The sequence below is a fragment of the Takifugu flavidus genome, chromosome 9 (assembly GCF_003711565.1).
Source record: "Takifugu flavidus isolate HTHZ2018 chromosome 9, ASM371156v2, whole genome shotgun sequence".
NCBI lineage: Eukaryota > Metazoa > Chordata > Actinopteri > Tetraodontiformes > Tetraodontidae > Takifugu > Takifugu flavidus.
Genome location: NC_079528.1, coordinates 6,537,944 through 6,555,448, shown reverse-complemented (window position 1 = coordinate 6,555,448; position 17,505 = coordinate 6,537,944). Strand labels below are relative to the sequence as shown.

Sequence of the window (17,505 nt, the reverse complement as noted above, 5' to 3'; positions counted from 1 at the left end):
AGTGCCGAGCTTTAATGCCCCTGCAGCAACAACAAAAAGGCCATATCTGTGCTGTACTCCTGTTCAGATGGCGGGTGTGAGCAGTGCAGCCTGCAAACAAGGGCAATCAAGATGTAAGCGCGCTCTGCATTGGCCAATAGATCAATATCTAGACATGAAGATAAATGGATGCCGGTCTGTGTAACATGTCATGTATCTTTATTTGTAATGCCTAATGGAGCAGAGATATTTGGCTTCCCTGTGACATATGTGTTTGCACTAACAGGACAGACGGCTGCTTTTTACAACAGAGAGATATTGATTATAGTTTTAACAGGATGCAGCAGATGCTGCGACTGAAATGTCATTTAATTAACTTTCTTGTAAGTTGTGATCCATTTCCATCAAGGAGATTTTTTACTCGCAGCATTTACATAAATGTGTAATCCTGTCAGGCCATCATAATTGAATTCCAGAACCCAAGTGATACTTTTTTTTTTCCCAAGTGCATCATTTCCCTTTAGCCTCTCATTGACATTGTATTATTGCACTCTGCAGCTGATCATACAAAAACTGCCTCTGCTGGGAAGTGGAGTGGGGCTGTTGGCTGCTCTCGTGCTCATATACTGGAATGAGACCCAGAGGTGAAGTCAGACCATCCAGTATTGGTAGATAATCCACATTTCTATTAGCCTACTTAGCACTTTTGTAATAGGGCTCAAAGTCCAGCCCAGGAGATGAGTGGGATGGCTCGTATTCATTACCACAAAGTCATGACTGCCTTATATTTCTCGAATGCCAATATGGCAGTTGATCGCTGGCAGGTCATGTGTAAAGACTCAGATTTGACTTTGAACAAGGTGATTTTGGGGGTTAGAAATCGGCCGGATTTGATTAAAATCTGCTTGATTTAATTAAGTTTGCTCTGCAGCGGCGCAGCACTCGACATCTGTTTGTGCCTGTCTCAATCGGCGTCTCCGACTGTATCTGACTGCGCTGTTCAAAGAAAACATCGTAAATTCAAGCACTTTTTGTCAGAAAATCATAGCTAATACAGCAATCATTGCAGGTGTGCCGATGCAAAAGTGGGGATTTGAGTCGGTCGTTACCTGCATCTTATTCAGTAATTCATAAGGAATAAATCAGAAATCGGCGCACATGCGGGTCTGAGTTTGTTCCTTCGTTGAGCTTGTAATGGAAATGCGGCAGACACATTCAAGATTTATTTTCCATAAATTCTGTATCCAAACTCCAGGAAGATGGCAGTAAAAGGGGATTTTAAAGTGTCTCACGATAAAACTGCTGTTATTATTGTCTAGCCATTAAATTGTGCTTTCTTTTCTCCTCTGTTTTGCTGTGATTCATTCAAGGAAAAAGGAAAAAACCTTGCTAGTTTCCAGTAGATGCATGCTCAATGAAGCTAAGGTTAACTCATGCACCAGAACCAGACCTCTGGTATTCATCTGCTCTAAATTTATCTCATAAAAATTCATGTGGGGAATGCAAAAATGTGGTCTCCTTACAGGAACAACTCATCCAGGTTGTTCAGGCGTATGTAAGGAAGAATGCTCGCCGTCTCATTGGAACAAATCAGAATTGTCAGGACTGAGTTTTTTACCTTTTTAAACAGGGAAGATGGATAGATAATCACCACATGCCATTCTGGGGGCCAATTACACAGCTTTGTGTGAAATTGGAAAACCTGTTCTCGCAGAGCTCTAATGGATGTTCTGGTCATTAGTTATTTGAGAGTCTTCTCTGGCTGTAATCAAATGTGAAACATTGCGTTTAGTGCCTATAAAAGAACAGCTGCCTTTCTGAGTGACCTTCTGTTTAGGAGAACCCAACTGTCAGCTGTCTGACGTTTTTGCGAAAATTATTATGGGCTTCGCCATAAAAGCACTCCTTGGTCGCACTTTTTCCCCGTGGTCCAGCTCATTTTAATGTCGTATTTGCTTTCCTGGATCATTAAAGTGGCTTTTGTGGCTTATATACTGGACATGGTAGCTGCCGTTGTTATCCCGCCCCTGTGGCGCACCCATCCCGGCCCTCCAAATAAATTGGCCAAATATATTTGTTACCATGGGGATGCGCAACTTAATTTTCCTCTGCCTCTTTCCAGGTGACCACATATCCAGTCAGCCAGGCCCGCCCCCTCTCCCGCCAGCCCCGCCCCCACACAGGCAGCATCCGTCCATCACGTCCCTCAGCCGCAGCTCACTGGCCAATCAGAGGAGCCCAAGCCCGCCGCCCACAGCCGGCCTGGCGGCCGACTTGCAGAGTACGGCGGAATGCGTCCAGCTGCAGGACAGCTGGGTCCTGGGCAGCAATGTGGCCCTGGAGAGCAGGTGAGTGACCCCCGAGGCCTCCACCGCTACATTTACCATAGATTATGTGAGGAAGCAATATGGGATTCCCACCAGTTAATTTAGAAGTGAAGAAGCGTCGCGCATAAGAGGTGAAAAAACTAGTTCAGTTCAATTCTCTTAAGCCAAGAATTCTCTTCAACCTGGATGACTGGGAACGCTCATCAAGAGGAAGCAATCATTCAGAAAATAGGTTGCCCCCCCCCATAGTTCTGATACTGACTCAGATATTTCAGATAAATGTTGAAGCTGCGTCAGTCGCAAGTGCTGATCGTTTCAAATCTATTTTCTATTCATTGATTTTAAAGTTTTAAAGAGGCGACCGACTTATTTATGAATCTGCTGTCAGATCCGTGTCGGCTGAGGTTTTATTTGGAATAAAAAGCTCATTTTTCTTTGCCTGCTTGGAATCGGTCCACTTATCCCTCCAGTTATTTGATGTCTCAAGGAGACGGCGATCGGCCAATATGTCTACTGTAAAACTGACACTCAGAGATCCCTTTGAGTATTAACTGCTCGATATAAATACTTGACTCAACGTTATTGGCATCGTGGCGGCATACGTCATTCGTACGAGCTCGAAAGGTTTTGAGGAAATGTCGCCCATCTGGCTACGACCTGGAGGATAATGTTCAGCATTACGGACCTGTGAACCTCAGATTAAATAATTTATTCTAAAAATGCCACTGACATTTTGTTCCTCACTGTTGTTCCCGTAATGCCCATATTAACGTCTCCACCTCATCAGGATGAATTATCGTGCCACAAATGGTGCGTGGCATAATGGCCTCTGCTGCTCTTGATAAATAGGCTCCATGTTTTTCCCTCTGTTGAGAATAATGTTGTCACATTTTATAGCCTGCTAAATTGGATATACCTGCACTCGGGTTGGACGTGCGCGGCCGGAGTGAACTGTGGCAGCGGCGGAAAGCCTGCCAGTCGGAATAAAGATGGAAATAACAGAAGGAATTTGCCAAGCAGATTGGGGGACATCATCATTTGCAGCACAACATGCTACTCTGTCGGAGAGCCTCTGCCATGTTTTCCTAACAGAACATCAGTTACATCTTTAATCAGTAAACTCAAAATATCCTGGCTAATGAAGTGTGTTCTACACCCTGACTTAGAATGGCCTCCAGTAGATGATTGCATTCTAGCCTGATATTTCTCTGGCACGGAACACCCTTTTCCAAGGCACAGATGAACGTAAACTCGGGATTCTGCCTGCGACAGCCTGAAGTAAGAGCCCCTCGTGATCCGGCTCAATCGGCGGGGATGTGCGGTGACAGTTTCTCTGTCTTTTTTTTTTTTTTTTTTGATGCAGTGATTGAATCCTAACCGTGCCGTGACCTTGAGCCGCCTTGGCCTTATCGACAAAACAATACGTGCACACCTATCATGAGACAAGACATAAATCACTATCACTGCGGTGGACTCTAAATCAAGTGGTTGTCAGTGGGTGGGGAAAAGGGGGCTGCTGAGAACCAGGGGGGCAAAAGGAAACACCCAGTACACCACATAATTGTACATGTCAAGAAAACTACCAGGTTGGGGAATGTAGAAGGAGTATTGAATGTATTTATTAGGCTGCTTTTGCAAACACCGGGCAGGGAACCCGCGCCGCAGCGCATCCTGTATGCGTTTGGCTCCAGGCGTCTGAATTTCTTTGACTCTTCCTCGAGGCTGTGACTCCTAAAGCAGGTCTTACCTTCCTGGCGTGTTGCACAGCACTTTAAAAGATTGCAAACATGAACAAGTCCTCCTCCCTCAGAGGTCCCACCTCCTCCCCCCTTCCTGACCTCTGGGATAGTGAAAGTAGAGGCGAGTTAATTGCGATGGCCTCACAATAACCACTGCTAACACCGAAAATCACCATCCACAAAGCTAAACCTAACACGATTGCTAATGCTACATTGAAAGCTAATGGTCGTGGTGGCCATTGATTTGACAGTATTTGACACTTTTGCAAGTGTAACTGCTATAATTATGCCGTGCAACATCCAAACTACAATGGTAGTTTCTAACTTTAAGGAACGATGTTGTTATTGGTTGGTTTTTATTGTGAATGTCAAATATACCCACACAAGACGGTGATCTCGCTGTGCTCGGGCTGTTCGGCTGTGTGAAACCGTCTCATTCTGAATGCATTTGCTCCACAATCGACAACATCTGAAGATAATAAATCATCAATGGCTATCAGCTTGGCAGAGAGAATAAACAGGAATACACAGGCTAAGTCTTGGCCACCAGTCCAAGTTGTAAACTACATCAAGTATGAGAACCATGTGCGGTTGGACGTTTAAGCGGTTCTTTACAGACGGCCGACACGATGTCACGGCTGCAGGACGGCATCTGGGAGCTGTTTTCCACACAGTTCATTCATCAGCCTGGCAAACGCTTATTAAAAGCAATCCAATTAACCCTTTCCTGCTTCGTACAAGTCTCGGCATTGCCTGTCCCTGACCTAATACAGGTTGACGTCTGGGTCCATACACGCGGATCTTTAAGTGTGTTGCATTCACGTTCAATGGGACTCGGTTAGAAAAGTCGTTACGACACTTGAGAACACGTCCATCGAAGTCCCGTGCTGTCATTCAGTGCAGCTGTAAGCGCCCTATGTCGGTCCTCGTTGGATTGAATGCGTCTCGGCTGGCACGCAGCAGTGTGTCCCTCAGCCGGTATCAGTTTTCCTGGTGGAAAATGCGTTTGGGCTGCTCTCGGGGAGCACCAGAAGAAAGCAGCTGTAAGGAGAGGAGGTCACTTTGCGTACAGGCGTGTGTTTGTCTGCAGGGAAGCACATGTGAAATGTAAGTCAAGACAGTCGTGCTTGACTTCAGAGGAGGAAACCTGAACTTTTTTTTGTCCACGCCGACTTTGTTCTAAGGATTGTACCAGGACTGATTACTCATGTGTGCGATTTCCGCCAACTAGCCATTTGGCACGGAAAGCAGCTCGCGGAGTCGGTTGATTACCTGCCAAAGTAAAGGGGTGTGTAGACGGAGTGGTAATCCTCAAGACTTGGTTTTTTTCTTCTTGTATTCGTGTGTTTTTCATTTATTTTGCCAACATCTTTGGTGCCAAGCAGGCGTTTCTGTGGTGATTCCAGAGTTCCCGCAGTATTTTCCCTTCACAACTGCCGCTGCTGGCAGCCCAAATGCATCTGTTCCAAATGGTTTTGGCCGGCATATCTAAAAGCTTTCTTCAACAAAATATGGATGGGGAATGGAAAACTGGGATTCACTGAGAGAGGGCATTAAGCGTCACAAATGCGCTGTAGCAGCAGGTGTTAAAATTAACCCTTTTACGATTGTCCTACAAGAATAAGATCAATCTCGCGATTAGCATTTCACCTTATATATATATATATATGTGTGTGTGTGTGTGTGTGTGCCTAAAAGCTGCTCGGCTGATGCCAAACTCATCAAATCTAGTGAATTCCATATGCAAAGAGCACTCTGAGAACTCTGGATGGCACCCCACTGATGTCTGTGGGCACAAAGGCACACACACACATCATTAATCCCTTAGCCCATCCCCCACCCGCGGCAGGAAAGCAGGTGATGATCTGTCTGAAAGCTACAGTGATGATAGCAGCCGTTGGGATGTCCGCCACATCTGTAGCATTTGTGTGTGCTTGTTTGCTCGTCCATTCATTTTGCACTGGATTAATCCCGCCTGATCCGACTGTCACCTTGAAATGCTAATGCTAGCGCAGAACAACGGCTAATAGGCAGATTACATATTCTGAGGGCTTCGATTTGCATTATTTCTCTCAGACCCTTTCCAACTGGAGCTTAGCCGTCGACAAATCCGCCCACCGACTGTTTAGTCTTTCGTCCTCTGCGAGGATGTTTTCAAATGTCATTCCGATGACAAGCAGTGTTGTGAGAGCAGAGGGAGACCAGGGTGGCTGCCGCTTTTGTATTACAAGCTGCTCATTGGGACAGACAGGCGTGCACACAAACTCACTGTGATCACACTGACGCACAGCCATTCATTTGGTCTCTCTCTCCCCCTCAGACTCACACTGTCTTGATTGTCTGCACTCTTTCTCTCTTTTCACTCATGGCACACCATGTTAGGGCCGACTGGATTAGCATAGTAATGTGTCTTGTTGCATCGCACTGGCTGTAATCAATTACAGTCGGTCATCCAGTGTGTGTATAGCCGCGGACATTTACACCGGTCTGCAGTTTGTTAATCATGTCCAACAGCATTTCATCCTTCAACCACTTCATCCTGCTCTTAAGGGAGGGGGGGGGGGGGGGTGAAAATAATATATCAACATGAAAAAACATTGGCTGCAGAGTTGCTTCAGAGTTCAAATGAATGTCCAGGGATGAGATTTGTCTTGGAGAGCCTGATGGAAAGTCTCAGTCTTCTACGTTCTCTTACAAGCTCCGGCTGATGTTAAAGGTAAAATGAAGCAGGCTTGCCAGTTCTCATCCTCCCACGTTGCCTCGTATGTCTTTTGTAATTAAATGTGTTCTCGGGTTGTTGGGAGATCTCAATTATGCAAATAACCCTAAAATTAATTAAATATTGTTTCCATGTTTCAAAAGGGCCTCTGCAGGAATACAGATGTGCTTCTATTGTGTTTTTAACTATTGTTTGGGCTTTTTTTGTGTGTGCTTGCTACTTTGAGAGTGTAATGCGCCGACGTCTTTGCATAAATATGAGGACAGGTACCTTTGAGACCTTTTTATTTGTGGAGAGGAAATAAAAACAGATTCCACAGACGTTATTCGTGATGGGTAGTCACCTCCGTCAAATAGACTGCCTATACCTCCCCTCAGACTGGCGTACATGAACTTGCATGTCCGTGTCCCTTCCTGTCTGCCTTGTCAGATTGCATCCACTTACACTTAACTCCCCAGACGGGGGAGTCTATTTGCCTGTGTGTCTGACTGCACGTTTGCCGCCTCTGAAGCTGTGCGAGTTTTGACCTCAATTCATATCCAACAGCGTCTAAAGGAGTCTGCCGCAGCTCCTGTGCAGATTGTTCCGGATTTGAGAATCTGAGCCGCTCGCCGAGCGCCGGCTAACAAATTGTCATTCCGGGCCTGATAAATGCTAACCTTTAAATGGAATCCCTGTCTGTCCACGACCACACGTGTCAATTGGGGCGTCAAAGAGCCAGACAATGAAAATCTGACATTTGTTCTTGGAGTCGAGCATTGATCCTGGGTGGAGATGGTCTTCTGGGAGGCAGGAAGTTGTGGAAAATACCAGCAGCGGCTCTGGAATCTGTGTGTGGCTTGAAATTTGTACAGATTTTGCAAATGTTCTTGCATATTCATACAGTAAAGTAACAATTTACTCTTCCTGAACAATGTTTTTTTTTATCCAGCTAAAATAATTTAGCTAATGAGAATTTTGGCGCTCTTACAGCTTCTCTAAAGTTTAAATCCGGGAAGAAGAAAAAAAACAAACCCCTGATTAAAAGTCTTTCCATCCTTTACTGTTCAGTTTCTGATTTTTCACCCAATTAGCTGTTCTCAAACTCTTACAGTTCAGATTCCCAGTCAAGATTAAAGCAGCCTTTGCAAAACTTGAAACAGACTGCAGTTAGCACACAAATAATTCATAAGCGGACGCCGCTAGTGGTGTGTTCAGTGACCCAACCTTTCTGAAGGCAGCGCAACACCGGAAATCATGTGACCTGTTGTAAAAGACTCATCAGGAAGAGCAGGGACTCTCAACTCTTATGGGGTTGAGCTGAAATGGGGTATTTACACAACTATATTGAGATATTTGCACCCAGTCTTTGGTAGATTATTATTAATACCTTTCATTCACTTTGGGCGACGGGTTTCACGTCTTGTTTGGCGAGCACAGATTGTGGGAGACTAACCGGGAAGCGGGATGGTGATACACATTATTTACCCCTCATTATGCCAGGATCTCCTGAGCAAACTACTGTGTGAAAGTGGCAAAGTTTAGATTTTAGTAAAAAATGCAAGCTTATCTGGTTCTGCCGGAGGTTTACAGCGGGTGATATTTTTCATGCCTGTCCATCTGCCCGTCTGGTAAAAATAAATAAATAAACAGACCTCGCCCCAATCATACGGCACTATTTCCGTCGTCAGGATCGGGCACGGAATCAATTTTGACAACATTAGTTCAGCAAACAGCAGAAATGAATGAATGAGACACGATGTGCCTCAATACTACTAACGGATGTAATGGACTGAAGCCCCTCCCCCGATGTGGCGGAGCCCACAGCTATCGGAGGACCCCGGAGAGGGGCCAGAGCGGCGGAAAACACGGGTTGGCATTGTTACAGCACGCTAGTGTTCTCTCACCTGTGCTTTGAGGGCATCCATGTGAATCCATGCAACCCATTATTTCAGTAACCAGGACAACATGAAAGAGCGATGGAAATCTAGGCAGGTGCTGCTATTTAGAGCAGGGGTGGGCAGCATATCATCTTGTTTTGGGAGTAACAGGTGTTACCGCTTTGGTCAAATCCCTCTAAGAATAAAATCAGTGTCAGGAAGTCGCAACCATAATGCGCACCATGTGTGATGGAGAGTCCCGCAGCCTCGCTTCGGAGGCGCATTTGCATCGCCTGGTCAATCTGTCCGGTTTCACTGGCCGTCCCCATAAGCTGCGGGGCATTTAGGTTTTAATCTCCACGTAGTAGCAGGAGAGGCAACAAGGCTTAATTCATTTACTTAAGAGCTTTTCACGTGGGGTTTAAAAGTTAATAGGACAATCACTCCATAGTGCATTAGATTAAACCTTCTTAATTACCACAGGTGTAATAGCCTATTAGTAAAGGGCCAGTTGTAAAAGGGCAAGTCGAAAATTATTGTTTTTTATGAGGCGATTTTCATTCACCTCCTCCAAAGTCAGGGTTCTTATGAATATCAGAATAGAACCAAGTTCTCGTGCAGCAGGATATGCTTGGACGCCAGGTTTCGATGTTCTAAATTGCATTTTGTCTGTTTTTGTGGCGTCTTTAGCTCGCAGCTGATTTGCCTCCCTCCTCTGCAGGCATTTTCTTTTTAAAACGGGCACGGGATCGACACCTTTCTTCGGCGCTGCCGCCCCGGGTTACACCATGGCAACGGGGACGGTTTACTCCACCCCAGCTCGCCCTCTGCCCAGAAACACGCTGTCCAGAGGGGCTTTCAAGTTCAAGAAGTCGCCCAAGTACTGCTCCTGGAAGTGCACGGCCCTGGCGGCGGTGGGGATCGCCGTGGTCCTGTCCATCATTCTCTGCTACTGCATAGGTAAGGCTGATCTTTAGCATCAATAAGCTGTAAATTTTGATAAGTAATAGACATTGCAGTAGAATTTAAAAAGCACTCTCATTCCAATTATCCACACCTCTCTGGATCGTGGCTGATGTACTGTGAGTTATGTTCAGGAGCTCTTGAATTTAAAGCAGCTAGCCAATTTTAAAAACTTGGCTTTCATTTATATTTATTGTACGGGCAATAGAACGTACCCTTTTAAAAACATTTTCCTCCGTCGTCCCTGTCTGAAATCTAAATAGGTATTTCTCTTCTTCCTACATCGTCTCTAATGCTTCCTTTATTCTTTTTATGGGCCTCCAATTCTTTTTTGTATCCATCTATTTTCTAATTCTTGGCCTGGATAAAACATAAATAATCTGCACGTTCAAATGCATCTGAAAGCTTTTTCCTCATGCAAGAAATTGGCAGTAAACAGATGATGCCTGCGTCTTTAAAAATGCAGCGCGAGCCTATTCCATTTAGATACCAGTCAGATCCTGTAATATTTGCGATGCTGCCATGACGGTCCATCTGTGGCCCCTCCGTCCCAGCTCCAGATACCAGGACCTAGCAGTAACGGCTGAACAATCTGTCCTCGCTCTCTTTTTCTACTCTGTCAGTTTTATTTTAAGGTAAAAGATTACGAAAAAAAACCCAACTTGGCAGTGCCTCGTATATTAAGTCCTACCAGGCGTCTTTCTCCGACCAATTGCTGCAATTGGAGTTGAGGTGAATCAAGTTGGTTTCATGCTTTTGAAAGCTTTCAACTGGTCCCCCCCCCTTCCCCCCACCATCCACCACACCGCAACTTCCAGAGAAAATGCACGTTCCATCTGTGAGCCCAAGTGGGTCAGTTGGGACTTTTCTTGAGATGTAGTCATTCCTGCTAAAGCGGGAACACTTTGAATGAAACCTTGTGTCCTGTCGGAAGAAGAGACTAGATGGAACGTGCACCTTTGCACTCGACGGCTTTATTGGGTGGCGTTAACGAGAAATGATGAAGATGGAAACACAAAATGCTTCTATGCGATGCGTTCAAGGCCAAATGCTTTGGACAGTTTGAGTATTTCCTTTAGTGTTGTTGCAGGATGGCATCCAAATGTGATGTTTGGAGCAAACCCAAATCCTTTTCTCAGCATGTCCTGTCCTTTTATCTTGATAAACAGTCTCTTTTAGAGGCGTTGACTCGGACTTGTTTTCTTGAAGCTTGTGTGTGTCGGCGTGCTCCATTCACCCCATCAGCTGTACACAGGTTTCTAATAGCTTTAAGCTTCACACGGCCTTCAAACTAACAAGTTTCACCAGCTCCTCACTGCCAGTTATAAAAAGTCGTTTTTTTTCCCCTCCCCACAGTGGTCCACATTAAAGATTACACCCTTGGCCGTACTGTGTGAAGGCGGTTCAGGAGCAGAAAGCCCAGGTCTCTAAACTCATAGCTTCTGCAAATAGGCTCAATATTTGTTCAAGCCCGGAGTTTTAATCAGGGAATTTAGCTTTGATTTACAGGAGGATGCCTCAGGAAAAAAGTAAACCTAAAACATCCACCTAAATATACACCAATCTTCTTCTAAAGGATGACAGAATGCAAGTTACCTCTAGATGCCAAGAATACAGTTTGGAGAGTGAAACCGAATAGCCAGACAGTAATTACTGAGCAGGGCTTTGACGTGAAAGTGCAGTATTACCACTGAATAGCTGCATGATCTGGAGGTGCAGGCACTTGTTTTTCTTGAAAACCAGTATTTCTGTGTCTGTGGCTGCTCATACGTTTCAGTTCTGGGGGAGGAAAGAAAGCGCCTCCAAGAACTGCAGACGATTTGGACAGTTTTTAAAGGCGTCTTCCAGTCAATCAGAGGCGATTGCCCGGACCTCGCCTCCCGTTAACCAAGCCGACGTGCCTCTCGGTCCGTCTGTCACGGCCATTTTCCTTTGACTGGCTTTTCTTTTGTCAAATTGCAAAATATTTGAAACAGTTCAGTCAGACATGCAGACCTGGCTGCGGCGTATTATATTTTCCACGCAGCCTCTCCTTCTCTGCGTCCCTTTGACAGGGAAGCTGTGCATCACTCCTCCACTTCTCATCTGAGGTTCACCGAACGGCCGCCAGTTTTTGTCCTTGGGGGTTTCCCGATAAAACACAGGCGGAGAGGTTCAAATGGCCAGCGCAGATGGCGCCGTCCAAATGAAACACAAGCAGCAGCGCTGAACTCTTATAACAAAGACAGCGGTCCCTTTAAAGAAGATCGTGGTCCGTGAAAGACTTTGTTGTTGCACAGCTGAAACTTTCTCATTCTGTCAAACAGGAAATCTTTTTATCTCCGCCAGGAAGATAAACTAATGCTCACCCTTCTTCCCTCCGTTGGGCATTATTTCCTACGAGAAGGTTTTCTAACAAATGTCTGAGAAGATGTCACAGCCGACTCCTCGCTAACCTTTAGAGTTTTGACCACAGCAATAAACCTGTTACAGATTCATCCGTCCTCGTGCCCTCCCTTGTCAACCGACCCCTTAATCTGTACACTCTGCTGTCCTCCCTGAGCGGATATATATGCTCGGAGCCATGGAGAAATATGACACGGTTGTATAAGGTGAAATATGGGCATGCTAGAAACATCCCATAACCAGCTTTTTTATTGGCAAAAAGAGACTGGGAGTGTCCTCTCAGAGAAACATCATAAATGTGCAAGATCAATATCAATATTTACATCTTTCTTTTTATTAACTTTACTGCTTTGAAGCTACTTTCTGAAGATGTAGCATCTAACTGTCTATATCTATGTATATATATGTATGTATGTAGGTAGGTAGGTATATACGCACATACATACACGTAGCTAATGTAACATTGCAGCTCCTCCGAGTGCAGGAATTTTATTTCCATTTGGGCTCCTGACTGCTCAGCTCAGAGCAGCAGCATTTGTTCAGCTGTTGTCGCTAATAGTTCCAGCAGATTTAATTCATTTGCAGATCTTTTCATGTGAACCTGCGCTCGCTTCTTTGATTGTCGACCTGTTGGATGTATTTTTGGCCCGACTCCTCTGCGCTGTGTGTGCGTGCGTGTGTGTGTGTGTGTGGTGTGTGTGTGTGTGTGTGTGTGTGTGTGTGTGTGTGTGTGCTAAACAGATGTAGCTCTTTGCCACTTGCCTCAGGTGTCTCAGAGCGTTTCCACCACTTCCTCTCCTTTATCCACAGCCAATTCACCTGCCAGCTGCACTGACTCAAATATATATAGTCTACACTCAAGCCCTAATTCTAATCCCCTGCCAGAAGACTATACACACACACACACACACACACACACACACACACACACACACACACACACACACACAGGCACGCAGACACACAGGCACGGGCATATTTTAAGGTAAAACACCAATTTTCAAACTACATTTGTCAAATGTAACTTTTTTCAATCGAACGGCGCTTTATATAATTTTTCTGGAGTGAATTTTGAAAGTAAGAGGCAGAGCAGTCATTAAACTGACCCTGGCTCTGACCAACAACTGCAGCTCCTGTAATTCAAATGAGGCGAAAGCCTGCTGAGGCGAGGCTTTCCAGCTCCGGCGCGGCCAACTAGCCTGATTGGATGGATTTCAGCAATTGTTCAGATGAAAGGAGGCCAATCAGGACCGATCGCTGCTTTGATTGTTTGCAGGAAGAGCTGGAGGATTTTCTAGAATTCCTTTTCAACAAGAAGGCTCAAAACAAACTGGGGACACTGTCTTGAGTGATCATAATTATTGGAGAATGATTAAAACCTTGTTTTCAGTTCAGAGAGGTGGCAGAGTTCACCCAGTATCCTTATCCTAATGGTACTGGATGATGCATACAGTACGTATGCATCATCAGTGTATGAAGCACTTTTTTCTTGGCTTGTAAACTACTAAACAAATTCAGTTGTTTTTTTTTTTCCTGTGGGATTTATCAAAGATCAGGTTGGTCAGTGTGAAGATTTTCACGGTTTGATTGGGAATTGTTTGGTTCTTGCCAGTTACCGGGCGGCTCCACTCACCAGTACTGACAAACACTTATTAACAACAGTAAAGATCTCTTTCAATCCCTCAGACGAAGAGGGGGTGACATGTAGCATGCTTCAGATGCAACATAACCTTAAAAACAAGCCCCGCTGTGGCTGATCTTGTGTTAAATCTGTTTCTGTCGGTGCCTGTCGGAGACGCAGGAAAACGGGAACAACTTGTATCAAGAAGTCCCCCAGGGACGTTTCTGAGGAGATGTGGAGACGCGCAGCAAGGTTCTAACATAAAACAATGTTTATCTCAATAATGCTGATGTTGTTGAGCTCCAAGTTGTTGTTGGCACGCCTGAGTCCAGATGGACCACCCTTTCTCATAAATGAACTAATTATGCTTCCTGATGAAGGCCATCAGAATAGCATACTTAGCATATATTATCAGAAAAAAGTACTCTGGGGTTTTTATGGTTATTTGTGTTTTAAATGTCTTTAATTATTTATTTTTTTAGTTAAATAACAGACCTTTTTTAATTTTACCTGGGGCATAATTGATGTGCAGAGTTTACGCATCAATTAACATTTGCAAAAAAGTATAGCAGGATGATTTTTGCAAAGTAACTTCTCTACATTTAATACCACATAACTGTCAAAGCATGGAAAAAAAATGATGCTCCGCAGGGCTAATATCGCCATCAGTGGTCCCGGTTGTGGATCCTACATTTGCAGGCCTCTTACTGACTGATCATGGTCCATTTGTATTGATTGAGTGGCTGAATTAGCAGGAATAATTATGCTAATTCAGAAGATACCTGATCCAAACGATCTCCTGCTGCATTTTAGGGTGTCTCAGAGTGGGAGGAAGCCCGAATTGTTGAGTTGCAGAAGAAAAATGTCGGCAGTTGTGTTCACTCAGGAAGCTCCTGCTCATTGAATACTGATAAAATCATAATTACACTGCAAGTGTTAATGAAGAAGAGCCTCTCATCAGAAATTCAAGGGACTTTAGTGGGTTTGCTGCTCACGAGCAAATATTGTTTACATTCATACAGGGCCAGAAGATGATTTCCTCACTATCTTATTGCACAAAAATGAAGCCAAGATATGCAAATCTATCCACCTATGTGGCATCTGCCCCACCTCAGCTTAATCCAAAGAAGCATCTGTCTTATCTCCTTTTTTTCTGCCACTTTTTGTGGTTTAACATTTGAAAGGTTAATTTTCCAAAATACTTGATGCTTATAATTTGAAATAGACGTTTTTTTTAAGTGAACGATTGTTCTCCCCTCTTATTATCCACTTCCACTGCCCATTTTCCGTGTCTTTTTGCACAAGTACAGTGCTGATTATCGTCTTTCGCTACTTTTGTTTCAGCTGAATCATTTTAGTTCAAGACCTTGACGGTCACAAAAGTTTCCTCTCAATATTCCCAACAATCACAGTCCACAAATAAAAAAATCCATGATTCATAATGACGACACGAGGTTTATAGTTCAGATAAGTAAAGTTACTTTCTTTTACTTTGCAGAACGAAGGTAGAAATCCCTCTTTTCCAGTTCTACTTATTCTTTCTGCGTGTCAGACCAGACCTGGGTGAATATTGTATCAAACAGGAGATGTTGATGCAAATGTGCGTAAATCCACCAAAAAAAAAATCTGTCTGGAGTATTCTCACCGTGGGAGCTGCACCTCTGACAGATGACAAGAATTCACAGGGTTTAGTCAGAAATATTGATACACCACTTGGCATAAATTCCTTCTGCTGATTTGTTTCAGTGGCAGTTGAAATGGATTCTGACAATTGAGGGTGATGCTGGCTGAATATGAAGGGCAGCCCAGCGTTAGATCTGTATTATTTGGTTGGAATTCAAGGCTACACGGTGCTTATTCATTTCCGCCTCAGTGCGGTGTATCTTTTTCACCACAAAGTGATGCTAAGAATATTCATCAGAATCCTTCAAACAGGCACAGTAGTTCTTGACAATGCCCTGCCCATACTAGTTTTTATTTAACTCCTCTCTGAGTCTCTCACATTTGATAGTTTTTCCCAGCTTCATGTCCACCTCTCATATTTTTGCTGCAGTCAATATCCGTCCTCCTAGCGTGTGATGAGCGTTGAAGTAAAGTTCCTGCCTCAGATCAAATGGTCGGAAATGAAGATGCTTCCTCGGCGTGTCCTCCGGCTGGTGACTTTGATGGAGACCGGCCCTCTCTCTGGGCTGGCAGAAGCCCCTCACTTTCCTTAAACAGGAACGCAGTCCGACTGCATCCAGTAATGTGACAGCAGAGCAGGTTGGCTGAGTTAAAGCCAAGCAACCATGTGTCTTGCAGCAGATACCCTCTAATTTTCTCACCGTTCTGAGACAGTCTCAATAAACTCGCACTGTCTGCATTTGCCTGCGCTTCCAAATGACTATAATATTATTTAGAGGCTTGGATTCCTCCGGTGTGCCTGTTTGCTGGATTTGCAAGCATTTTAAAATAGAACTATCTGCTGTCTGAGCCTGGATGGCTGTTCGCGTGCAGAGTCACGCATGTTAATGAAAAAGCCTCCCAACGGAAACACGCTTGAGCAACAGGGTTCCTGAATATCGATTGAGCTGACTTTTCCTGGCCTCTGTTAGCGCTGTTTTCGCACCAAAAATGGCAATAAATAAATAAATAAACAACAGCCGACTGAAACATTGGCAGTTAAACTGTTTCTATCCTGCCTGCGTTGAATCCATCCCCACGCTCTCCCCCACAGGTCTTTTGTGCTTAAGTAGCTTGATTGTTTATGTGGAGCTATTTGCTTATTTGCTTTTCCAAAAGCCCACGCAGGTTTTTATTAATTTTTTTTTTCCCTGTGTATTTCACAGCAATGCACCTTTTTGGCCTCAATTGGCAGCTTCAAGAGTTGGACAACCAGCAAGCGTTTGAAAATGGAGGAACTGGGAAGACAGGGACCACTCAGTCGAGCATCGTGACCGCGCTGGCTGCAGATGGTGAGGAAACAGGAGACAGCCTTCTGCAAAGCTGCATCCTCGCTGTTTGTTCATTGGCTGCGGCGTTTTTTAGTCATTTTATATTTATTTTCTGGTTTGGAGCGAAAAGCTTGAATCGGAAAACAAAGTTGATTCAGTCACCTAATCCACATTGAGCTTTCGTTTGAACAATCCCGAAGGCTATTTCGTCACCGGGCTGGAGAGATGGTGCCAACAAACGGTGGACCCAGTCCTGCAAATTTACTGCTATGAGAACTGAGAAATGGTAGCCGAACTGAACTGTTCATCAACCTCCTTTTGGGGAATTTATGTTTGCTTCCGCGTCAGATCTCGCCATTGTGCAGCATAATTGAAAAGGTGATTCAGACCCTGACATGGGAGGTTAATCTCCAGTTGCAGGTGAAGGGCAGAGCAGCCAGGGCACTAAAATACATCTCATTGTAGTCATTTAAAGTCACAATAAAGCCACATGAGAACTTTTTTTGTGTGATAAAATGAAAAACAAAATCTAGATCCGTAATTTTATGAGCAGAAATTCATCTTTCGGTTTTAATCAAAGACCTGAGCTCCACGCGGGAGGTTCAAATGACCACAGGACAGAAAATTTGCAACCCGGAGACATTTGGCCTCATAAATGACAGAGTGAGATATGGCCACTTGACACCCAGTTAGTCTTCAGAGTTTATTGAGATCTTTCACCCTGTGAATATTAATTGACTCTTATCGGACAGATTTATGGAGCCTAATCATAATCGTGGACCACTGTGTTTAACAACAAGCAGCCAAGCAATCTCACCTTTATGGCGAAAGCCACCAAATTAATCAATGTGCACATGTAGGTATTAGAATTCATGACCACGGAAGCATTAATTGAGATGAACGTGCCAGACAAAAGCTCGATTGTATAAACTCTGCTAGATTTAAATCCTTGTGAGCACTGCAAATTAAGATAACGAGGC

The 17,505-nt window shown here is 44.4% G+C and overlaps 1 protein-coding gene across 9 annotated transcripts in view; it reads left to right on the top strand.

Annotated features, from left to right (window-relative positions):
* Positions 1–17,505, top strand: part of si:dkey-237h12.3 (teneurin-3) — a 121,311-nt gene that overhangs the window by 51,358 nt on the left and 52,448 nt on the right. For 8 of the 9 annotated variants that reach the window (XM_057042807.1, XM_057042812.1, XM_057042811.1 and 5 more), the window contains 3 exons: positions 2,102–2,327; positions 9,345–9,583; positions 16,421–16,546. In XM_057042807.1, the coding sequence (XP_056898787.1) occupies positions 2,102–2,327; positions 9,345–9,583; positions 16,421–16,546 (591 nt within the window). The remainder of the gene's footprint in view (positions 1–2,101; positions 2,328–9,344; positions 9,584–16,420; positions 16,547–17,505) is intronic. The other variant, XM_057042813.1, reaches the window with a different exon arrangement.